General features: G+C 36.3%; 1 protein-coding gene across 1 annotated transcript; it reads right to left on the bottom strand.

The window, feature by feature from the left end:
- Positions 1-323: 323 nt before the first annotated feature.
- Positions 324-20,153, bottom strand: pan2 (poly(A) specific ribonuclease subunit PAN2). Its single transcript, XM_028011313.1, has 26 exons — positions 20,004-20,153; positions 19,017-19,322; positions 18,768-18,937; positions 17,400-17,520; positions 17,235-17,312; positions 16,224-16,494; positions 14,829-15,174; positions 13,163-13,259; positions 11,454-11,573; positions 11,256-11,375; positions 11,043-11,171; positions 9,777-9,976; positions 9,544-9,692; positions 8,001-8,107; positions 7,819-7,917; positions 7,638-7,726; positions 6,228-6,372; positions 6,013-6,150; positions 5,328-5,387; positions 5,155-5,245; positions 4,920-5,077; positions 3,842-3,985; positions 1,865-2,044; positions 1,672-1,765; positions 643-834; positions 324-563 (listed from the first exon to the last, which is right to left on the bottom strand). Exons 2-26 carry the CDS (start codon positions 19,302-19,304, stop codon positions 529-531), a joined length of 3,621 nt encoding a protein of 1,206 aa, XP_027867114.1. The 5' UTR covers positions 19,305-19,322; positions 20,004-20,153; the 3' UTR covers positions 324-528.

Genomic DNA, 20,153 nt, shown 5'->3' with positions numbered 1-20,153 from the left:
GACTCTTTTTCTTTGACAATTTTGGCTTTAAAGTTGGAGTATATACATTTTTTTTTTTTACATATTTGTTAAAACTGTAAATGTCATGAAATTATAGTTTTAGAAAATGTTTTTAAAAAATTGAGTTCATGGGAAGTACGTTCACCTTGCTATAGGTGAAATAATCTAGTGCTTTTTAAAATCAATATTAAGGGATTATTGACTTAAGCGCCTATATCTCGCTGAAAAGTTATATAAGTAAGTTTTGTCTTATTTCTAGTGATATTTGCACTAAAATCTAGACAAAAAAAAACATGGTAAAAAATACTACTAGGAATAAAACATTTTTTAACTTAACACTTTTATTTTGAAATAGAAAACATAAAACGAGTGAAACTGTTTGGTCACTGATTCAATAATGAAGCTTCTCCAGTTGAAATGAACTGTACAAACATTCAATACTGCTCAACATAATGCAAAAAGAAATAAGTATAAAACGAGTGGATTGGTGACAGCGGATCCAGTGTGGCTGTAAGGTCAGAGGTCAGATCACAACCCCATCACTGAGGGAAACACAGCAGCGCCTGTTGAAGGTAGCAGACACTCAGTTCAGAGAATTTTCTTTTAAACTGCTCATCTCTCTCTGGTGCCGTTTTGTTCTACCTTGACCGTCTCCAGTATCCGAATCTGGGACTTTCCAGTCCAGCTGGCGGCCTTTTTCGTAGAGTCCCTTCAGGACCTTCCTTATTTCGTCGCTCCCACCTCCGCGGCTGAGCTCCAGGTACTTCCTGTAGAGCTGCAGGGCGGTGCGTGCGTCCTCTATGCTGTCGTGGGTTTCCCCCTGGATGTTGAGATCTAGCGGCACAACAAAGACAACAATCTGGAATGAGCGGTTCTCACAATTCCCACTTCAGCATTCCAGATTTTTCCCATTATTCATTTCCAGTTTGGATATTCCAGAAGTGCAGGAGCGTGAGATAAGACAGTGGCTGAGATGAAGGCGCCGGTGCAATTCACTGGAAAAAATAAAATCTTTTTTTGGTCTATTATATAGTGCACTTATCTACAGAAGAGGATAAAGCCCACTGAAGAAAATAATTCAGTTTTTCTTCTCAGAATTCTGACTTTTTAATCTCGGAATTTTGACTTAATCTCAGTTTCCTTTTTAATCTCACAATTTTGACTTTTTAATCAGAATTTTGACTTTTTAATTCAAAAATTTTGACTTTAATCTTATAATTTTTACTTTAGTCTCAGTTTCCTCTTTTCAGATTTTGACTTTTTAATCTAAGAATTTTGAATTTAATTTGACGTTTCTGATTTTAATCTCAGAATTCAGATTTTTCCTCAGAATTTCCACTTCTTTCTCAGGGTTCCGACTTTAATCTCAGAATTCTGACTTTTTTTTCTCTCAGATTTTGACTTTAAGCTGAATTTTAATTCTGTGTCAACCTATGTGTAAATCGAAATAAATATCCAAACATTTAATAATGTTGTTAGTATATGAAAATAATCACAGCATTAAATATAAAACCATGCAGATATTTATGTTTTCCTCCCACATAAAACCATTTTCTTCAGGCAGTTTTCAACATGGAAGTCGGATAATTTAGTATCAGATTATATATGGATGTTAAGATTTATGTCTGTCACTTCGGCTCTGTGGCGTTTATAAATGCTGGATCATCTCACCTAAATAATACCAAGCGAGGAATCTTAAAGAAATCATTCTCTTCCGGGGCAAATGGAAAAGGTAGACCGTGTCGATGACTTGATCCTTGGGGACCTTAAAGACACCAAATATTCAGAGTTTACATAATAAAAGGTTTTAACATTACATTACTGAATCTGACTCAGGTGGAAGTAACTAAATTCCTCAACCTACCAGGAGATTAATGACCCGAAAGTCTTTCTGCAAACCATGGCCGACGAAGCGAACGCCGGTGTCGATGAGGAAGCGAAGCTTTAGGTATGTGGACTTCAGTGTGGTCAAATGTTTGGAGGAAATTTTAGCATCCAGATCTCCTGGTTTGATGCCGGAGTACTGCGTCAAATAGTCGACCACCTAAAAAACACAACAACTACACCTTAAAACTAGCTTCTCTATGTTTTCTGTTCAACGATTGAAAGTAATAAGCATAGAAAAAACCCCAAAATCTGCTGCAGTTTACTTAATGCAGGAAGTAGTTTTGAACTCAGCAGCTTAATGCAGTTAGTTGATGCATTTACAGACCAAATGATATGGGAATTTTCAGTTTTGATGCATGTGATTGACAAGAAATATTAATATTTTATTTCAGTGATGGACCGGACCAAAGCAACATAGTGCAGCGCATTACTGGAAAAATATTTAAAGTGCAGACATAAGCATAAAAATAAAAATGTTCACTCCTCAGGCCATAAATTTATGATTTTCATATTTCCCATTAGCCACTTGAATTTCAGGATGAAGGTCATTTTTCAAGATGGCCGCCAAAACTGAGGACATTGCTGATAGCAAGTTTTACACCAGTCACCAACTGGAAGTAGATTAAGATGTGTGAGACAGTTGTCTTAATGGTTAGCTTTAGCTTCTGCTAATTTTTTACGTGTTTAGCAGTGTGGCATTAGCTTTTGCTAATATTATGTGTTCAGTGGATTAGCATTAGCTTCTGCTAAGACTTTTGTGTTTAGCTGTTTGGCTTTAGGTTTCACTAATGTTTTTGTGTTTATCAGTTTAGCATTAGTAAAGCTAAGATTCATGATTAGCTGATTAGTGGTTGGTGAACCTAATTCTTTTGGTTAGCTGTGCCCAAAATAGCTGCCGTCGATTTTAGTGCTAACACATATTCTCCATTTTCTCCATTTTGAAAAATGTCCACCAGAAAAAGGAAGCACGAGATAAAGAAAATATATACGATTTCTATGTTTTGAAGTATGCAGGCTATTATTTAACACCAAACACAATCATCTAACAAGGTGTTTTCCATGACAACTGTGGTGGCCATCTTGAAAAATAAAAAGTAGATATAATTTCTATGGGGTCAGTTCTGTATGTTTTGACAACACAGTGATAAATATTGGCACATTTAGAAAATTTTTTTTATTGAAGACAATGGCGGCCATCTTGAATTTGTCATAGGCTAATACTTTCTTTTTCCCCACATAGCAAGGAACTGGGAACATCTGTACCAAGTTAGGTTCTTGTAAAATATTTTGCTGAAATATTCAGTTGTCTGCCGCACTAATAGGAAACATATAAATAAGTAAGTAAGTAAGTAAACTTTATTTCTATAGCGCTTTTCACAGACCAGGGTCACAAAGTGCTGCACAAAGTGTAAAAAATAAAATAAATTAAAAGCAACATACAAAACAATAAAACACAGTATTAAGCTAAAAAGCAAGTTTAAAAAAGTGGGTCTTAAGTTGTTTCCTAAAAGTGTCTATACAATCCAAGGATCGAATGGTACAAGGTAGCTCATTCCAGAGGCGAGGCGCCACAGCTTTAAAAGATCTGTCTCCTTGAGTCTTAAAATGGGTCCGAGGAACCATCAGCAAGTTCAGATTGGATGACCTGAGGCTCCTAGTCGAAACATAAGGCTGGATGAGGTTCTTAATATAGTCTGGCGCCTGTCCATGAAGAGCTCTAAAAGTCAGTACCAGGATTTTGTAGTGCATCCTGTAAGATACAGGCAGCCAGTGCAAGCTTTTGAGGATGGGTGTAATATGTTCCCTCCTGTGAGTGCGAGTGAACAGGCGTGCAGCAGAGTTTTGTACAACCTGCAGACGCGCAAACTCCCTCTTGTTAAGACATGTGAACAGACTGTTACAATAATCCAATCTCGATGAGACAAAAGCATGAGGGAATCAGGGTGTTGTTCACCTGCTCCTGAGTGGAGATGTAATCGTCGATGAAGGGGACCCCCTCATTGGGCCCCTGGCCCCTCACACAGGTGATCCTGGCTACGGACATCTGACTGGGTTTGATGGTGGACTTGGTGCCGTCACTCCGCAGCTCTGCCTCTTCCTGCAGACAAAGTCAGATCATTCAGTTCATTTTATGATGGTATATTCTAGTATTTTTCTCTAAAGAAGAAAATATTAGAGGATAATGTTTACTGTTATGATAAGGATTAGAAAATGCAAAGTTACTGTTGGACAGAATCAGACACGTAACAGTCGCAGGCATTTGAACAGAAAACGTCATGTTTTGTCTTGTTTGTGTAAATATCTATAAATTCCCTGGTCTGTGGCAACTGTTTAAATAAAAAGTTAAACTTGAAGGAAAAGTTGTGTTTTATTAAATAACTAAGGATTTAATCTCTAATATAATTTACAACCACAAAACGCCAGGTTAGAATTAAGGTTTTCTTTCCAAAACTTCCCAGAGTAAAAAAATTAAAATCTGTTTACGGAGGTCCGATTGTGGTAAAAATGATCATAATCATTATGATGTTGTTTAATATAATATGAATAGTGATCAGAATAAAGTGTTTAGCTACTTAATTATTATTAGTGAATAGTAATAATATAAAATACAAACTAAGCCCCGTAAACATACGAATACAATATAATACTTAATATAAGACTACCAGGAAATCCATCTGTCCAACAGTTTGTCCATCCATCCATCCATCCATCCATCCATCCATCCATCCATCCATCCATCCATCCAGCCGTCCGGTTATTTGACCATCCATTCATCCGTTCATCCATCCATCCGTCCGTTTAGTTGACCATTTGTTCATCCATCCATCCATCCATACATCCATCCGTTTATTTGACTATCCATCCATCCATCCATCCATCCATCCATCCGTTTAGTTGACCATTTGTTCATCCATCCATCCATCCATACATCCATCCGTTTATTTGACCATCCATTCATCAATTCATCTCTCCATCCATCCATCCATCCATCCGTTTATTTGACCATCCATCCATCCATCCATCCCTCCCACCTGGTTGAGCGTAACGAACTCGGCGTCCAGCCCCACCAGGTCGCCCGCCTGCGGCATCTCGCTGACCATGAGGGGGATGAAGGTGGCGTGACTCTTCCTCTGTTTCCGAGCCAGCGACGCCTCCGTCAGCAGAACGCTGGCATCGATGGGATTTTTGACTGAAAACCAAACGGTGATCGGATCTGAACCACTTTAAAGTCAAACATAAATCCTCCAGATCAAAGGGTAAACTTACTGCGGAGGTCGTATCTGGAGTGGTAGTTCCTCTTGACGTAGTAGAGGATGGCAGGAACTTTCCAGCTGACGTCAAACTGAGCAGCTTCAGTCTTTAGTCGACAGCAGAGCAGAACATTTATTCTGACAGCAAACAAGATGCATAACAAACTAAACAAGTGGTAAAGATCCTACCTTATCAATGGGTTCGATTAGAAAATCATTAAAGAGGTACCACTGCTGGTGTGTGACTCCCTGAAATACAAACATAATTTAAAACCAAGAAGTTTTCTTTTTTTAGTATTTTTTCTTTTTCTTATTTTCTTTCTTTTTGTTCTTTGGTCTCCATCATTCTGTTTGTTATCTAACATTTTATTTTAGGCAATAAAATTTGCAATATTTAAAAAAGAAATTTAAACATCCTTACAAAGTCTTAAATTTATATATCTAAAATTAAGACCTTAAAATGTCTTAAATTAATTAGAAAATATGTAAGTTGACCTTAAAATGTCTTACATTTTGTTTTGTCGTGTCTAATCTTGTATGTACTTTTTCCCCCTGTGATGCAGGTCTTAAATGTCATTCATAATGGTCTTAAAAAGTCTTAAATTCTTGATTTAATTGTTTATTTGTATATTTAAGTGCATTTCTAATATTGTATAAAATAAGCATACGTGGTTTAATGAAGAATCAGCACACTATGCTAATTTTCTTATTTGATTAATTATCAGTATAACTGGTTACTAAAATAATTGTTAGTTATTACATAACAATCAAATAAAACTCCATATATGTTTTTGGTTATATTCTGATAAAATATGCATGCTTACCTTTGAAAGACACTGTGTAACTTTTTTTTGTTGTTGATGTTTCAGCTTACCTCTTTTCTTTGATGGTACGTCTCGCCCACTTTGATGTGGGCGACCAGGTTTCCGCCGGTGCGAGCGTCCTGGATGTGCGGCACGGTGACCACAAGGTCGTACAGGGAAACCCCGTCCGCCTCATCAGCAGCGCTGATCTACACACAGACATCATAAAGAGTTTGAGCCGCCACAGAAATCTGAACGCCATGATAATAATAGTTTCTACCCTCACTTCGTCGCTTTCGGACCAGCTGACAATCTCCAGCCCTTGGCTTTTGCTGATGGACATCTTAAGGGTGGCGGGGATCCAGACGTGACGCAGATCCTCGGCCCGGGTGTCAAAGGTGAAACCCTCCGTGTTGCATATCTCCTCCCCGCTGTGCAAACACGGGAATCCAGAATGAGTTAAATCACACTCACTGATCCAAACAGAGTCGAGTCTGCCGGCTAGCAGCCAGGCAGTAACTACAGTTTATAAATTACAATCATAAATATGTAAAATTCGTCCAATCTCTTCATCTTTATGATGTAAAATTGCTGAAAATGACCCTTAACCTTTAACGAAAATATGAAATGATCACCCTGGGAGGGTGTTCAGTCAGCTGTTTTACAATTTTGATAAAAATATAAACCGTAATGTTTTAAATAACTTTATAACAAACGCTGGTTTAAGCAGTTTTATTTTTATGTAATGAATGAATTTTTTACGACAAATGGCAATAAAAATAAAGAGATATTGTTGTAAATCTATTTTTTGTTGGAATTACGTTATTTATTCCTTTGAACGGGTAAATATACTTTACAACTGCTCTTCTTTTGCTTGCTTTTCTTTTAAATTTATTTTGTTTGTATGTATCTATGTTTATTTATTTTTTTATTACACTATGTTTAATAAAGTCAAACTAACAAAATTTTCATTTTCCATAAATTTCAGCATCCCACATCCCATCTTCTTTTCTGCAAAAGTTTTATGTTTACCTGTATTTTAAAACCTAAAGGTAAAATAAATTGGGGTTCTGTAAAAATGACAACAAATTTCTAGAAGTAGATATTTATCAAAAATTTAACGTTTTTTAAAGTTAATCTAACATTCCCGGCTCTAAGCAATCTTATTTAGTTGGACTAACGGTAAATTTGCATTACAAACCTCTGGTTTTGGTGTTAATGGTGGTTCTAGTTCTAGTATTTTTGATCTGAATTGCATTTGATTTCTTGCAGTTTGGCTACAAATATCGACTTCTGTTTCAGAATATTTCTTTTGTTCTGTTTCTTAGACTTTTAAAACCAAACTGATAAGGGTTTCCAATCCTGATATGTTTTCATTTTAAACTTTTTTTTCCAACACACTTCATGTACCATTATTTTAACTTACCTTGTTTCAGCTAACAGCTCTCTTATTGAAATTTGATTCAAATTCAAAAATATTTCATTGATCCCAAAGGGAAATTTAATTAAATTGGCATCTTGTTTCCAGGTGCAACAGCTCAACTAGGTTTACAATTAGACTTGCTAAAGAATGACTTCATTTATTTTTTTGTTTTGTTTTTGCTGTTATAAAGTCAAAGAGCTGAACGTTCCCTCCAGTAAGTTATTGCATACTTTTGTAAAAGAAAAACAAAATGAGCAATCAAAGGTGTCATACTCCAAGCACCACTCTGTAGGTATGGGTGGCGGCTCAGTACGCTTTGCAGGCTCCATGGCCTCTTTCTGCATGGCCTTATTGTAAGCACACTGTAAAGATAAACAAAAAAAATCCCCATTATCTAAGTGCAAATAAAACTCCCTGATGAATCACAAAGGAAAACAAACTAAGATTTGTTCACCTCTGCCTGAACTTTCCAGAACTCGGCCTCTTTAGCGCTGTTTACTTCGCAGTTTATGACCAGGACATCCGGCAGACACCTTATGTTGCGTGTTTGAACCTGCAACGGAGAACAAAAACATCGTAACGCCACAGAGTCGACTTTAGGTCTAAGTTCATTTAATGTACTGAGATTTAACTCACTGTGGGCTGGTACTTCTCACAGTTTTCACACCATGCTTGAGTGTTTTGCTCCAAACAGATGCTTCTCTTCAGAATCTCAGCAAAGTCATACTCCTTTATTGTTTTATCTACAAAATCACAATGAAATTAATAGTCTGTGCCCGCTCTTGCTACATAAGAAAAAATGTTGACACTAGGGATGCAAAAAATGTATCAACTTAAGTTTAATTGTCGATCAATAGTTGATTAAATAATTATATCACAAAATTAATAGATTAGTTCCAATATATTAACTAATAACTTCCGCTGCCTTAGACCTTCTTTAAGTGTTGTAGTTCCGCCGCCATCCACCAGAGGGCGCCGCGGGTCATTTTAAGCGGAGGCAGGAACAAAGATGGCGCTATCAGCAGTTAAATAAAACTGTCCAAACGGAGTTTGTTGCGCAAAATGCACTTTATGTTATTCTGTTTTGAAATATAAACACACAAGCTCCTTAAATTATCAACTTCATAGCGCCTATTCAACCGAACTGCATGACGGAGTCATCTCAAACAAAAATGATTGATGTGCTAGGGCTACAAAGGCGAGATAAAAATATAAACGGATGATGCAACGCAGAAAAATTATTACTAGTTTTATAATTTACTTATTGTTGATTTTGAGTGCTTCCCTAAACAGAGGTGGGTAGAGTGGTCAAAAATAGTCAAGTGAGAATAGCCGTCCAAGAAATCACTCAAGTACGAGTAAACAAGTACTAAGTGATCAAAACAGTCATTTAATAATTAAAAATGACATCATCAGAAGGACTAAAATATAAATTTATTTGAGAATTTTGGTATTTTAAAAATCTAAATTAAAAGAATTTATATAACAATTGGAAAATAACACAATCAGGTTAAAAAAAAAAAATCCAAATTAATTTCTTTCAATATAATAAAGCTTCAACAAAAACTGCAGGTGCGTGTCTCGTGAATTGTTGGTTAGAACAAAGTAAAGTTACTCTGTGTAGAGAATCCAGAAATTTTACTCAAGTATTAATAGTGATACTTCATAATGAAAGTAAAAAGTACAATGTTGTAATAGTGATCCTAAACATTGATAAATGTAAATAGTTACCACCCAACTTTAGTCATGAGTAAATGCGCTTCTTGGAGTTATAACATTCCTTAAAGAGCCACAGACTCTGTATTTCTTTATGAATATCTCTCTGTTCATGGGGAATTAAGTGTTTCACATGTTTTGTTCTTTTCATCTTTTATTTTTCTATCCAGCAACTTTAGAGGTTGATGTTTTGTTATGTTTTATAAAAATGTCTAAATTTAATAATGTAAGAAAAACTGAATTTTCTGTTTATTCAGCCCGTATTTAATAGAGCGGACACAAATTAATGCTAAAATTTAATTGTATTTTTGTCTAATTCAGTGTATTATGAGAAATTTAGCCCTTTTCATACAAGAGAAAATGGCCGCTCATCAATTAATCGTTAGATGACCGTTACGGTCAATGAACTCGTTAATCAATAACTTGCATCCCTAGCTGATATTGATGGATGTGGGAAACTCACCCTGGGAGTTCTGCTCTGGGTAATGCATGGTGAAGAGCAAGGTGAGCGAGGATCGCACCGTTTCCTTCCCACAGCGGCACAGGCTGCTGTTCTCCACCTCACAGCCAAACAGCTTCCCGATGGCCGACTCAGCAGAGGAGCCCAGAGAGCTGACACCAGTTAAAAAAAACATTTATTTTTTTCCTGTTTGGACCAGAGCAGAACCACCGTTGAGGTAGAAGTTGACCTCTGACCTGCTGCTGACCCCCCTGTAGGCCTGCGGGCCTTCCTGCTCCTGAGTCTCCTGGTGAAGCTGGGTGAGGATGAAGCGATTCCAGCTCTGGATCAGGCGTCCCAGTTTGGCTTTCCCAGTTTGCTCATCAGAGTCGGCGAGGATGAGACCGAGAGCCGAGGCTTCGGGGATGGTACGAAACGCTCGGAGGAAGTTACTGGCCTAGAAATGAGGAGCTGGACGGTTAGGAAACTTACGGCTGCAGGGTGAGATTATTTTTTAGTAAATGTTGGAAAGATTGACGAGTTTCAACACATTTTACAAGTTTTCCAGACTGAAGTTAAACTTTTTAGTCAATTTAATGTAAAATAGAACAATGAATTTAGAGCAGATGCTCCCACAGTGGTCAAAGATTAAATACTGAACCTTCAGCAAAAACTAGAGGAAAGATCATAAGGAAACAAAAAAGGAATGTAACAAAGGAAGGATGGATGGAAGGGTAAAGGACGAGAGGAAGGAAGTATAATAAGAAAACAAAAAAGGAAGAAGGATGATAAAGAAACAGAGGAAGGAAAGATTAATAAATGGATGATAAGGAAAAGGTAAGATGAAGAGGAAACAAAAAATGTAGGAAACAAAGGAGGGAGGGATTGATGGCAGTGGAAAGAAAGTGAAGAAGGAAGCATGATAAGGAAACAAAAAAGGAATTAAGGATGGATGGATGGAAGGGGAAAGGAAGTTGACAAGGAAACAAAACAAGGAAGGAAACAAAAGAGGATGGAAACAAAACAGGGAAGGATGGATGCATGGGAGGGGAAAGAAAATGAGGGAGGAAGGATAATAAGGAACCAAAAATAAAAGGAAGGAAGAATGAATTGGTGGATGGACGGAGGGGAAATAAGTAATGAAGGATGATGAGGAAGCAAAAAAAGCAATCGAAGGAAAAAAAGATGGATGGACTGGCAATAAGGAAACAAAAAAGGAAGGAAGGGTAGACAGATAGAATGAAAGAAGGATGAGAAGGAAACAAAAAGGAAGGGAAGAAGGAAGGATAATAAGAAGGAATGAAAGAAGGAGAGAAGCAAAACAAGCTGAGCAGATAAAGAAAAAGACAGAAGTGAGAGAAGAAAACAAGGAAGAAAAAGAAAAGAACGATGATGGAAGGAGGAATAAACTGAAGTTTAAACTATAAACAAAAACTAATTTTCTTTTTTCTCACTCATTCAGAACTGTAAATACTTTTCCTGCCTGACATTTCCTAAATGTTGGGTCCTGAATAAAAGCGAACCTGACACGGATCTCCTCGTGACAAATCCAGCATGTGGAAGAGGAAACCCAGCTCACAGGCCAAACAGAACTCCTTCTGACACAAATGGTTCTGCACCAGACATCTGATCGGCTCCAGGAAATACAACACCTGAAACACCAAAACGAACAGCAGCAGCAGCGTTAAAAACACGACTCTACACAAAACCTGGACCGGAACGCTCGCGTCCTTTACCTGGATCATACAGTTACAGTAGGCGTTGGGGATGTGAGGCTCGAGACCCGCAAACAAAGTTCTGTTGTAATGTTTGAAGTCAAAGTCCTCCAGTCCAAGTTTGGAGTATTTAATGGTGACCTGGAACAGAACAAACACGTTTAGAAGAAGTTTTCTCCAAACAAACAGAATAAAAGCTGTTTTATTAGCTTCTCCCACCTTCCTGTACTTCTTGGGCACCATGCAGAGGTGCGGCTCTTCGTCACGTCCGATGGGCGACTCTGGAACCTGGTTGTAATTATCGTAATCGAGCTCCACGTCTTTAATCTTATAAGGAACCTGAAATCAACATGTTACATTACAAAAAAAATTAAACAACAGCCAAATGTTTATGTATAATCTTCAATTATTGAAGTAACTGTCAACTAATTTAGAAATAGATTTTTAACTGGAGCATACAGACAAAAAAAAAGGGCAATTTAATAAAAGAACCACAGTCAGAGTGGTAATTAAATCAAAACTGCTGCATTTAAGATAAAAAACTTTCTCTGTCTATAAATTCATTTGACTCAAATCTCCTCTAGTTGCATTTTAAAAGAAAAATCTCTGTTCAGACCATTTTGCATCCAATTATCAATTTGTTAATCCAAAAATAATCAACAGATGAACCCTACACTGTATTGATTTCAAGTCAAGCAGGAAGAACTGAGCTTTTCACATGTTGATGTTAAATGTATTTTTTAGCTGCAGGTTCATCTTTTGCTACAAATTATCAAGTGTTCACTAAAGGAATTATATTTTATTGCATTTTAGGCAATAAAATTTTAATTTTTTCTTTTAAAAGTAAATTAATTTTGTTCGTTTGTATCTTTTAATGTATTTCTAATATGGTACTAAACAGGATTTAAGGGGTTAAATGTAAAATCTGCAAAATGTGCCAAATTTTTGTTCGATTAGTCAAGTCAAAGTTTATTTATGTAGCACATTAATTTTTAAAAGTGCTATGTAAAAATACCATATAAATATTGATTAATGTTACATAAATGCAACAGCCTCAGCTGACCAATGTACTTCACAATAAATGCAACTTTATAGATAGATAAATAATAAAATAAGAAATAAAATTAAGTTTTATTTTAAAAAACAATACGATAATAAAACTGGCACTAAAACATCATGTGACTATAAATACAGAAACTAATAATACAAACAAAAACCAAAACATACTTAATTTCAGTTGCAGCAATTTCCCCCAAATTAAAATCAATTAAGTACTATTTTTTCTTTATTTTAAATGGTGGTGAAGGGAAAAGAAATACGTTTTCAGTCTGGACTTATCAACTAATTAATTAATTAATAGAATAACCGATTGTTAAAATAATCGTTACCTGATAAGATAAGATAAGATAAATCTTTATTGTCATTGTCACAAGGACAACGAAATTCCTAACTTCTTAACTGCAGTCCTAACTTATTTATTTACACTTGTTGGCATGCTTAATAATCTTTAATCCTGGTAAACAAATTAAAATTCCTTTAAATAAATGATATTGTTTTATGCACTAGCATAGAAAGCCTTGATAAACACTGATGTGTCTCTTACTACTTTAATGATTTAATCAATATCTTCAGGTGGAAAAGATCAATATAGGCTACAGTGCCAAAAAATAGATTGTGCTTTTAGAAAGCATAAATATTTTCATATTTGTTTTTATACTAAATTTAAGTTGTGGATTACTAATTAGAAGTTTCTAAATGCACCGATTAATTTTAAAAAGTACAGAACACATTTTATTATTTAACTTATTTAATAGGGATTTCTTAGAGTTGTTAATATTTGTGGCACTGCTGATTCCATCAAATAAAAACCTAATAAAACAGGGATTATTTTGAACTCAGGAGGAGAATTTAAAGTAGTTTTTTCCTGCCTGGTTTCGAGGGCGTGTTCGAGGATTTGGTGCATAACCGATGAAACCGACGGTTTTCATGGTGCGCAGGATTTCTGGGTCGACCGGAGGAGCTCGCCTGTGGAGATAAACGTGTTTTCAGATGTTTTATCACGCAACACCATGACTAAAACCACCACTCTGACGTCTGCTTTATGCACACTGTTGCTAAATCTCAGCCATTTCTTCCCCATATCTGTGTTGTTTCTCCTTTTTGTTGAGTATGTAAAATAGAAACTGTAAATAATGTCACTTGCAATAGAACAATAAAACACAAGCATCAGTTCCACATTTACATAATATTATGAAGCCAAAATCCAGTTACAGTTTTCGTTTTGGTTCCTTTGTATGACTTCACAAACATGTAAAAATGAGACTGATTATGTTACATTCTCCTTAATAGTCAGCTGACCAATAAACAATAAAAAAGCACAATCTACTTGTGATTTCTGCTAGTTCTTTCCCACTTCCCTTTGGTTTCTGTGGCACAATGCCCCAAGTTCACTGCTTCCTGTTGTACATCTTGAGAAAGAAGTCGAGAATGTTGAGTTTCATTCATACCAAAGTCTGAACTCCTTCCTAAAACATGATGGGAAACGTTACATTTAGCCACACCATATTTATCAGGAAGCATCTTCTGCCTTTGAGCATCATTTTTAACCTTTTAACTGTGTTTTTCCAGGAACCAGGGTCTTTTTTAGGTGCCCTCCTCCATGCCCTTGTTTGCCCAACAAAAGGAATCAGGTAGACAGTTATTTTAATATGAATATCTACCTGAGAAAAAATGTTTTGCAAAGAAGAATGGGTAAAAATGCCAGTCTCCAGCTGTTAAGAGATGTACTGCAAAAAATCTGCAGCTGAGAAATGACTCAGAGGAGATGAATACTATGGAGTGATTTTATTATTTGTAAAAAAAAAAGTTGAAAACTATGTATCATTTTCCACAGTTAGATAATATTTTGTGTTTACACATAAAACCCAAAGTACAATGACTCAGAATATTTCCAACACTATTATGATCAACAGCTGAGAAATGATGCCACAAAATTTATTGGACAATTTAAAAAAGTATGTTGCCACAGCTGTTACAGGCCATGTATGCTGTGCATCTGCAACCATAAACGCTATTCAATAACAGCAGCAATGCCACCAATGCAACGTTATGCAAAAGCTCTGAAGATCCACTCACATCGGGATGATAAATGCTTGAAACTGAAACTAAAACGGGAAGCTTGAAGTAATTTGGTTATTGCTAATCAATTTAATATTTCATTCCAGTAGGGTGAGTTGAATCTTAAATAAATATAAATAAAATGGTGATATCTCAGTCTGATGCAGCAGAATGTTGTGATCCCAATACACATGTACTATTCATACTGGTAAAGACAAGATGACACGTTTCCCATCTCATAGATGAAATAATCTGCCACTGGAATTAGTACCTTTTATCAATATGGCTGAAAAGTTACTTTTAAGTTTTATTTCAAGCGTGCCAAGATATTTGCGGTAGAAACTAGAACAAACATACTTGGTAAGATTTTATATTTTTGAAGTGAGACACACATTTCAGTGGATTTCATCTGCAAACCTTAAATCTCAGATCTTAGCAGAAATGCGACAGCAGCTGTTGCCTGTAATCAGATCTTACCTGGGACTTGGTGTAGACAGAGGAGTGGGCCAGTCTGACAGCAGCGGTTCGGTGCTGGTTAGCGGCATAGGAATTAGAGAAAGGGGCAGGAGGTCGTGATTCCAGTCCAGCTGAGGCAACGTGTCCACCAGACAGGGCAGAGGAAAGTCTGTTTCCCGAGAGTAGTCATTGAAGGAGACCTCTGGGACGTCAGACCACAGGTGCACACACCCACTCGAGTCCCCAAAGGCCAAGGCTTGTTTGCTCGACGAAACGTCGAAGCTCATGAGCAGCTGACCGACAGTGTTGACGTGGAAAATGTCCGCCACGTTGGCAAGACCAGTGGGCTCACAGAACTGGCACTGACCTGGAGAAAGAATCAGGAAGTGGACAGCTTGAACACTCAAAAAGATGACTGAATGTTTAAAAAGAAACTTGCCATTCGTACACTTTTGCCGCAGTAAAATTTTTAAGGTGAGTTTCAAACTTTTCCAGCACCAGACTTTGGAGATTAAAACTATTCAAATGAATGAAAAATCAGAGTTTCAATTCAATATTATATAACATTTAAATTATGTTTTATGGGAATATTTTACATTCTACAAGAGGTGCAAGGTAAACAAAAAAATAACAAAATGTTGTTTTGAAATGTCTCTCACACTCATCCTGAACACCTGACTGCTCCTAGAAAAAATAACTAATTTTACAAATAAAATCAAGCCATTTCAATAATGTATAATATAAGCGAACCTTTATTTAAATTACACACATCATTAAGTCGTTAAGAAATTAGGAATATTGGTAACATTGAAACAATCCAAACAAATTAAATGCATAAAGAAAATCACAAAAGATTTTCTAAAAAATGTCCTTACTGTGTTTTGAAGCATTTAGCAATTTCTATTTAATTGTTATAATTTCTAAATAATATTTAAATTGTAAATCATTTCTATTTAATTATTATACTACTACTACTAATCATCACAATAATAACAAATTATAATTGTATATATTATTATATTAATTATAATTAATAATTATTATGATTCATTCTAATTATAATAATAATAATTATTATTTAATAGAAATAATTTTGGTCATTCTAACTGAATTGAAACAAGAAAACTTTGCTTTAATTTAAATTCAAATATGAAGATAAAAATGTGTCTTTTTATTCTATGTATGAAAATAAATTACATTTTCTAATTTTATTCTTTTAATCAAGCCTAAAATTATAAAACTGTGTAGTTTGAATATCAAGCACTTTTAAGGACTTTCTGCAGAAATCAAGCACATTCCAAACATTGAAAACACCTAATTGGAATTCAACCATTTTCAAGGATTTCAAGGACCTGTACAAACCCTGGAGGGAGGACGACGGAGTTCAACAACAGCTTCAGTTTGTGGGTGAAATACCTGTCTGTGAGATGATGACCAGGCGGGACGTGTAGGTGGGGATGAAGCGCAGGAAGAGGGGATCCACGTGGACCTGAAGCGGAGTAACAGCTCGCATCATGCGGAGGTCGTAGACCATCAAGAAACGGTCGCAGGCCAACCCGTTCAGGCCTCGACTGGAGAAACCGCACGCAGCCAGGAGGTTTCCGTGAACGTCAAAGTCCGACAGGCTGCCGGAAAACGCGTCAAACTCATTCTCCGTCTTAAAGGTGCGAAGATCGCAAAGGGTGACCTGTTGCAAGAGGTTTGCAAATGTGAGAAACAAAAATGGACCAAAGCATCTTTTTTAGGGCTGAAACGATTAATCAAATTATTTTAATAATAGTCAACTAATTCAGTAATCAATTAATCGTTATCTGGCATGTACAGAACAACACACTTGGAACATATATTTAGCCAAAATGTAAAAAAAAAATTTATATACATATATTTTACATTCAAGATAAAAAACTAACTTTTGTTTGTGAATATTTTTTACCCATAATTCCTCAAGTGGCACCATTTTAGTTTCACCTGGTTCAAATTCTGCAAAAAAATCTCCAATTAAGCACCTTTTGATATCTAATTATTTATCAGTTAGTCCAAAGATTAATCAACAGATCAGCCATGCACTGTATTGCTGTTAAGTCAAATACAACACTTGTCCCTTGTTAATGTTGGAAGTGTATTTTCAATTTTGTTGCATTTGATCAAGCGTTGTTCCCAACAGTAATGCTGCTATTGCATTTTAGGTACTGAAATGTTTATTTTCTTACTTAAAAATTTATTGAATTTTTTGTTTATTTGCATATTTTAATGTATTTCTAATATTGAATAAAAAGGTTTAAATGAAAAATTGTCAGAATGTGTCAATTTACTTATCAGATTAATCGTTTAATCATCAGAATAGTCAATAAAATAGTCATTTACTAAAATAAATGTTAGTTGCAGCTCTAATGTTTTTTAAAACCGGCATCCTGGAGGACTCCTCACCTTGCCGGATGTGTGGCCACAGAAGAAGAAACGACTCGTTTGACGCATTATTGCGACTCCAGGTATCTCAACTGTAAACTAATAAACACACAAACAGTAAAAAGACAATGAAATGAGTTCAAACTTCTCTCGTAGTTAATTATGAGTCCCATAAAATGCTTCAACCTTTTGAGTTTCTTGAACTGTGTTCAGATCAACTTCTACAACGTAGTTCTGTAATCCCCCCATGAGCAGAGTGTTGTTATCCGTCATCAGGAGACTATGCATATCAGCTCCTTCCTCCATCCTGAAAAACATGTCAGCTCATTTTAAAACCTTCACTGCAACATGTTGTGTTCAATCACCAAATGGTGGCAAATTCAGCTGCAATCCTAATAACTTGGATGCAATATTTGAATTGAATTTCATACTTTTACTTTGCATCACGTTGTTCAGCTGTTTGGTCTAGAGCAGTTTCTGGTCCTGCATGTTTTTGTTCTCTCTCTGGTTTAATGATGCCTCATTAGAAGGCCTAAGAAGAACATTGACATGCTGAAAAGGTTGTTACTACCAGCAGGGAGAGAACTAGAACATGCAGGATGCCGGCCCTCGAGGACTGACTTTGGACACCACAGGTCTAAAAAACATCTGGATAAACTGCAAAAAAACTTCAAAAAACATCTGGATAAATGGCAGGTAGTTCAAAATAAAGCTGCAATGCTAGAACTGGGATGTCATTTTATAACGAATGTTAATTTCATTCATCAATGCTGATTGTGGATGAAAATCTGTGACAGGCCAGCTTGCAGCTTTTTTCTCTTTTTGCACAAAATCTGGACTTCACATAAACTGCTTTTAAAACTAGACGAGCCTCTACTGCTTTGTAACTATTTAGAGCTGTTGCTTACTACAACATGTTGCCTTCTGTAACTACATTAATTGCTAATTCTGTACATTTTAAAAAGAACCTTAAAAAATCTATAACACATAATGAAATAATATTGAATTGCTGGAATGGATGAATTTTATACTCAAAGTAAATTATTTTTTAACTATCTTAGAAATGTTTTGTTTTAATTTTGTTTGTGTGTTTTAAAGTATTTCATGATCTCCTTTTACACTGGTTGTAAAATGTTAAGGTTATTGAGGCGGTTGATTGATTTGATTTACTTCATTCAACAGACTCATGGTCCACAAAGATGATACACAGACAACACAACATATAAAGAATAAAAGACAAAATAAAATAAAAAAATTTGAATTTTGTGGTTTATTTTGTTTGTGTTTTTAGGCATTTCTTTTTTGTGATGTTTGTAAAAATGTGACTTTATTGTAATGTTTGTGGTATGGACTGCAGGAAGGATAGTCTCTACTTTAATAGAGACTGATGAGTATCCTTAAATAAAGAAATAAACAATAATAAAAAACAATCTATCAAATAAAATCCCAATAAAAAACATTGAAGTGTGTGGTTGGTGCATGGAAAAAACAGGAAAAGCTGTTTGTAGTAAATCTATTACTGTCAGTATAATAAACATTTATTGCATCACTTACGGGTAATCAAACATAACAAGGCCTCCTCTAGTGTAGCATTTGAGGTTGTTCTTAGAGAGGAACAACACCCCCGTCTCCAAGCTCTGAATGTGTCGGATGTCATCTGTGGCGTGGACTTGGAAAGAAGAATGGCGGCCCATTGTCGGCCCAAAATACGACGTGACATGACCCTATGGAGAGGAAATTATGAAAGACGATTAAACATAATAAATGTAATAAAATTAAGCAGTAGGTCCTTCAGGATCTCACTCTGTGGTTTCCCATCCACAGCATCTCCTCTTGGAGATCAAAATGGGTTGCGGTGACCGGGATGCCAACTTCTGAGACCACGCTGTGGAGCTCAGAGAACACGCCCTCCATCAGGTGCACCGGCTCAGGGACCGTCACAGCCAGCCCCTCCGGGTCCAGCTCCACGCCCTGCAGCAAGCTCGGGTTGAGGTGCGGGTCCAGGGCGGGCTCCAGCCGGGCCTCCAGAGTCCCATGAAGACCGGCTGGGTACTCACCCATCCCAGGGTCCAAACCCTCAAAGTTCATCATGGGGGGAGCTACGGCAGCCTGTAAGGAGAATCAAAGCTTGATTTAAACACATAGCACATTTGTCAATATGTACTCACAAATCAATCAACTAGCAATTACTTTAGTCATCGATTAAATTATTATTCTTACGGTTAATTGATTAATCGGATACAAACATTGGCACATTCCGTAGATTTCTTTTCTTCAATATTAAAAGTACACTATCGCAGTGGTTGGTAACTGTTATACAAGTATTTTATTGTTATATTAAGATTTTAGAAGGTTCAAAAAGACAACAGTGCTACCATGTGTCACTGTGCAGCACCACAAACAACAGTTTAACTCACTAAAAGCTGAGATTTAAGGAATTTGTACGTAGTTTTGCACCATCAAGTTAGAGTTTAACTAGTATATACGCCAGTACCTGGAAAAGAAATGATCAGAATCCCCCTAGTTTGAGAAGATTGTGTTTTCAAAGACGGGATTCGACTTCGGCTTTAACCGCCCACAGCAAATAGACATTATGTATCAATCTAAAAGTCGCGTAATTAATAAAACTGCAAAATTAGCGGATGGCTAGTTGGACTAAAATTAGCATCGGTTTGCACTCAGTTGCACATAATGAGATTATTTACACCAAAAACAACTTTACTGATAATATGCTTAGGACGAATCTTTCAAATAAAATCCATAAAATGCAAATACAAATCCTTTACGAACCTTTTATTGAAACTTTTTGACATGTAGCTGCCCATGCTAACTGCTCACAACAACAATAACACGGAAACGTTTCCGGAGCAAACCGCGGTGCGTTCAAGAGCAGCAGAACGTCCAGGTGCATCCTGTTCCAGAACGCCAAGGAGATGTTAA

The sequence above is a fragment of the Xiphophorus couchianus genome, chromosome 24 (genome assembly GCF_001444195.1).
Source record: "Xiphophorus couchianus chromosome 24, X_couchianus-1.0, whole genome shotgun sequence".
Taxonomy (NCBI): Eukaryota; Metazoa; Chordata; class Actinopteri; order Cyprinodontiformes; family Poeciliidae; genus Xiphophorus; species Xiphophorus couchianus.
This window is presented reverse-complemented; position numbering and strand designations above follow the sequence as displayed.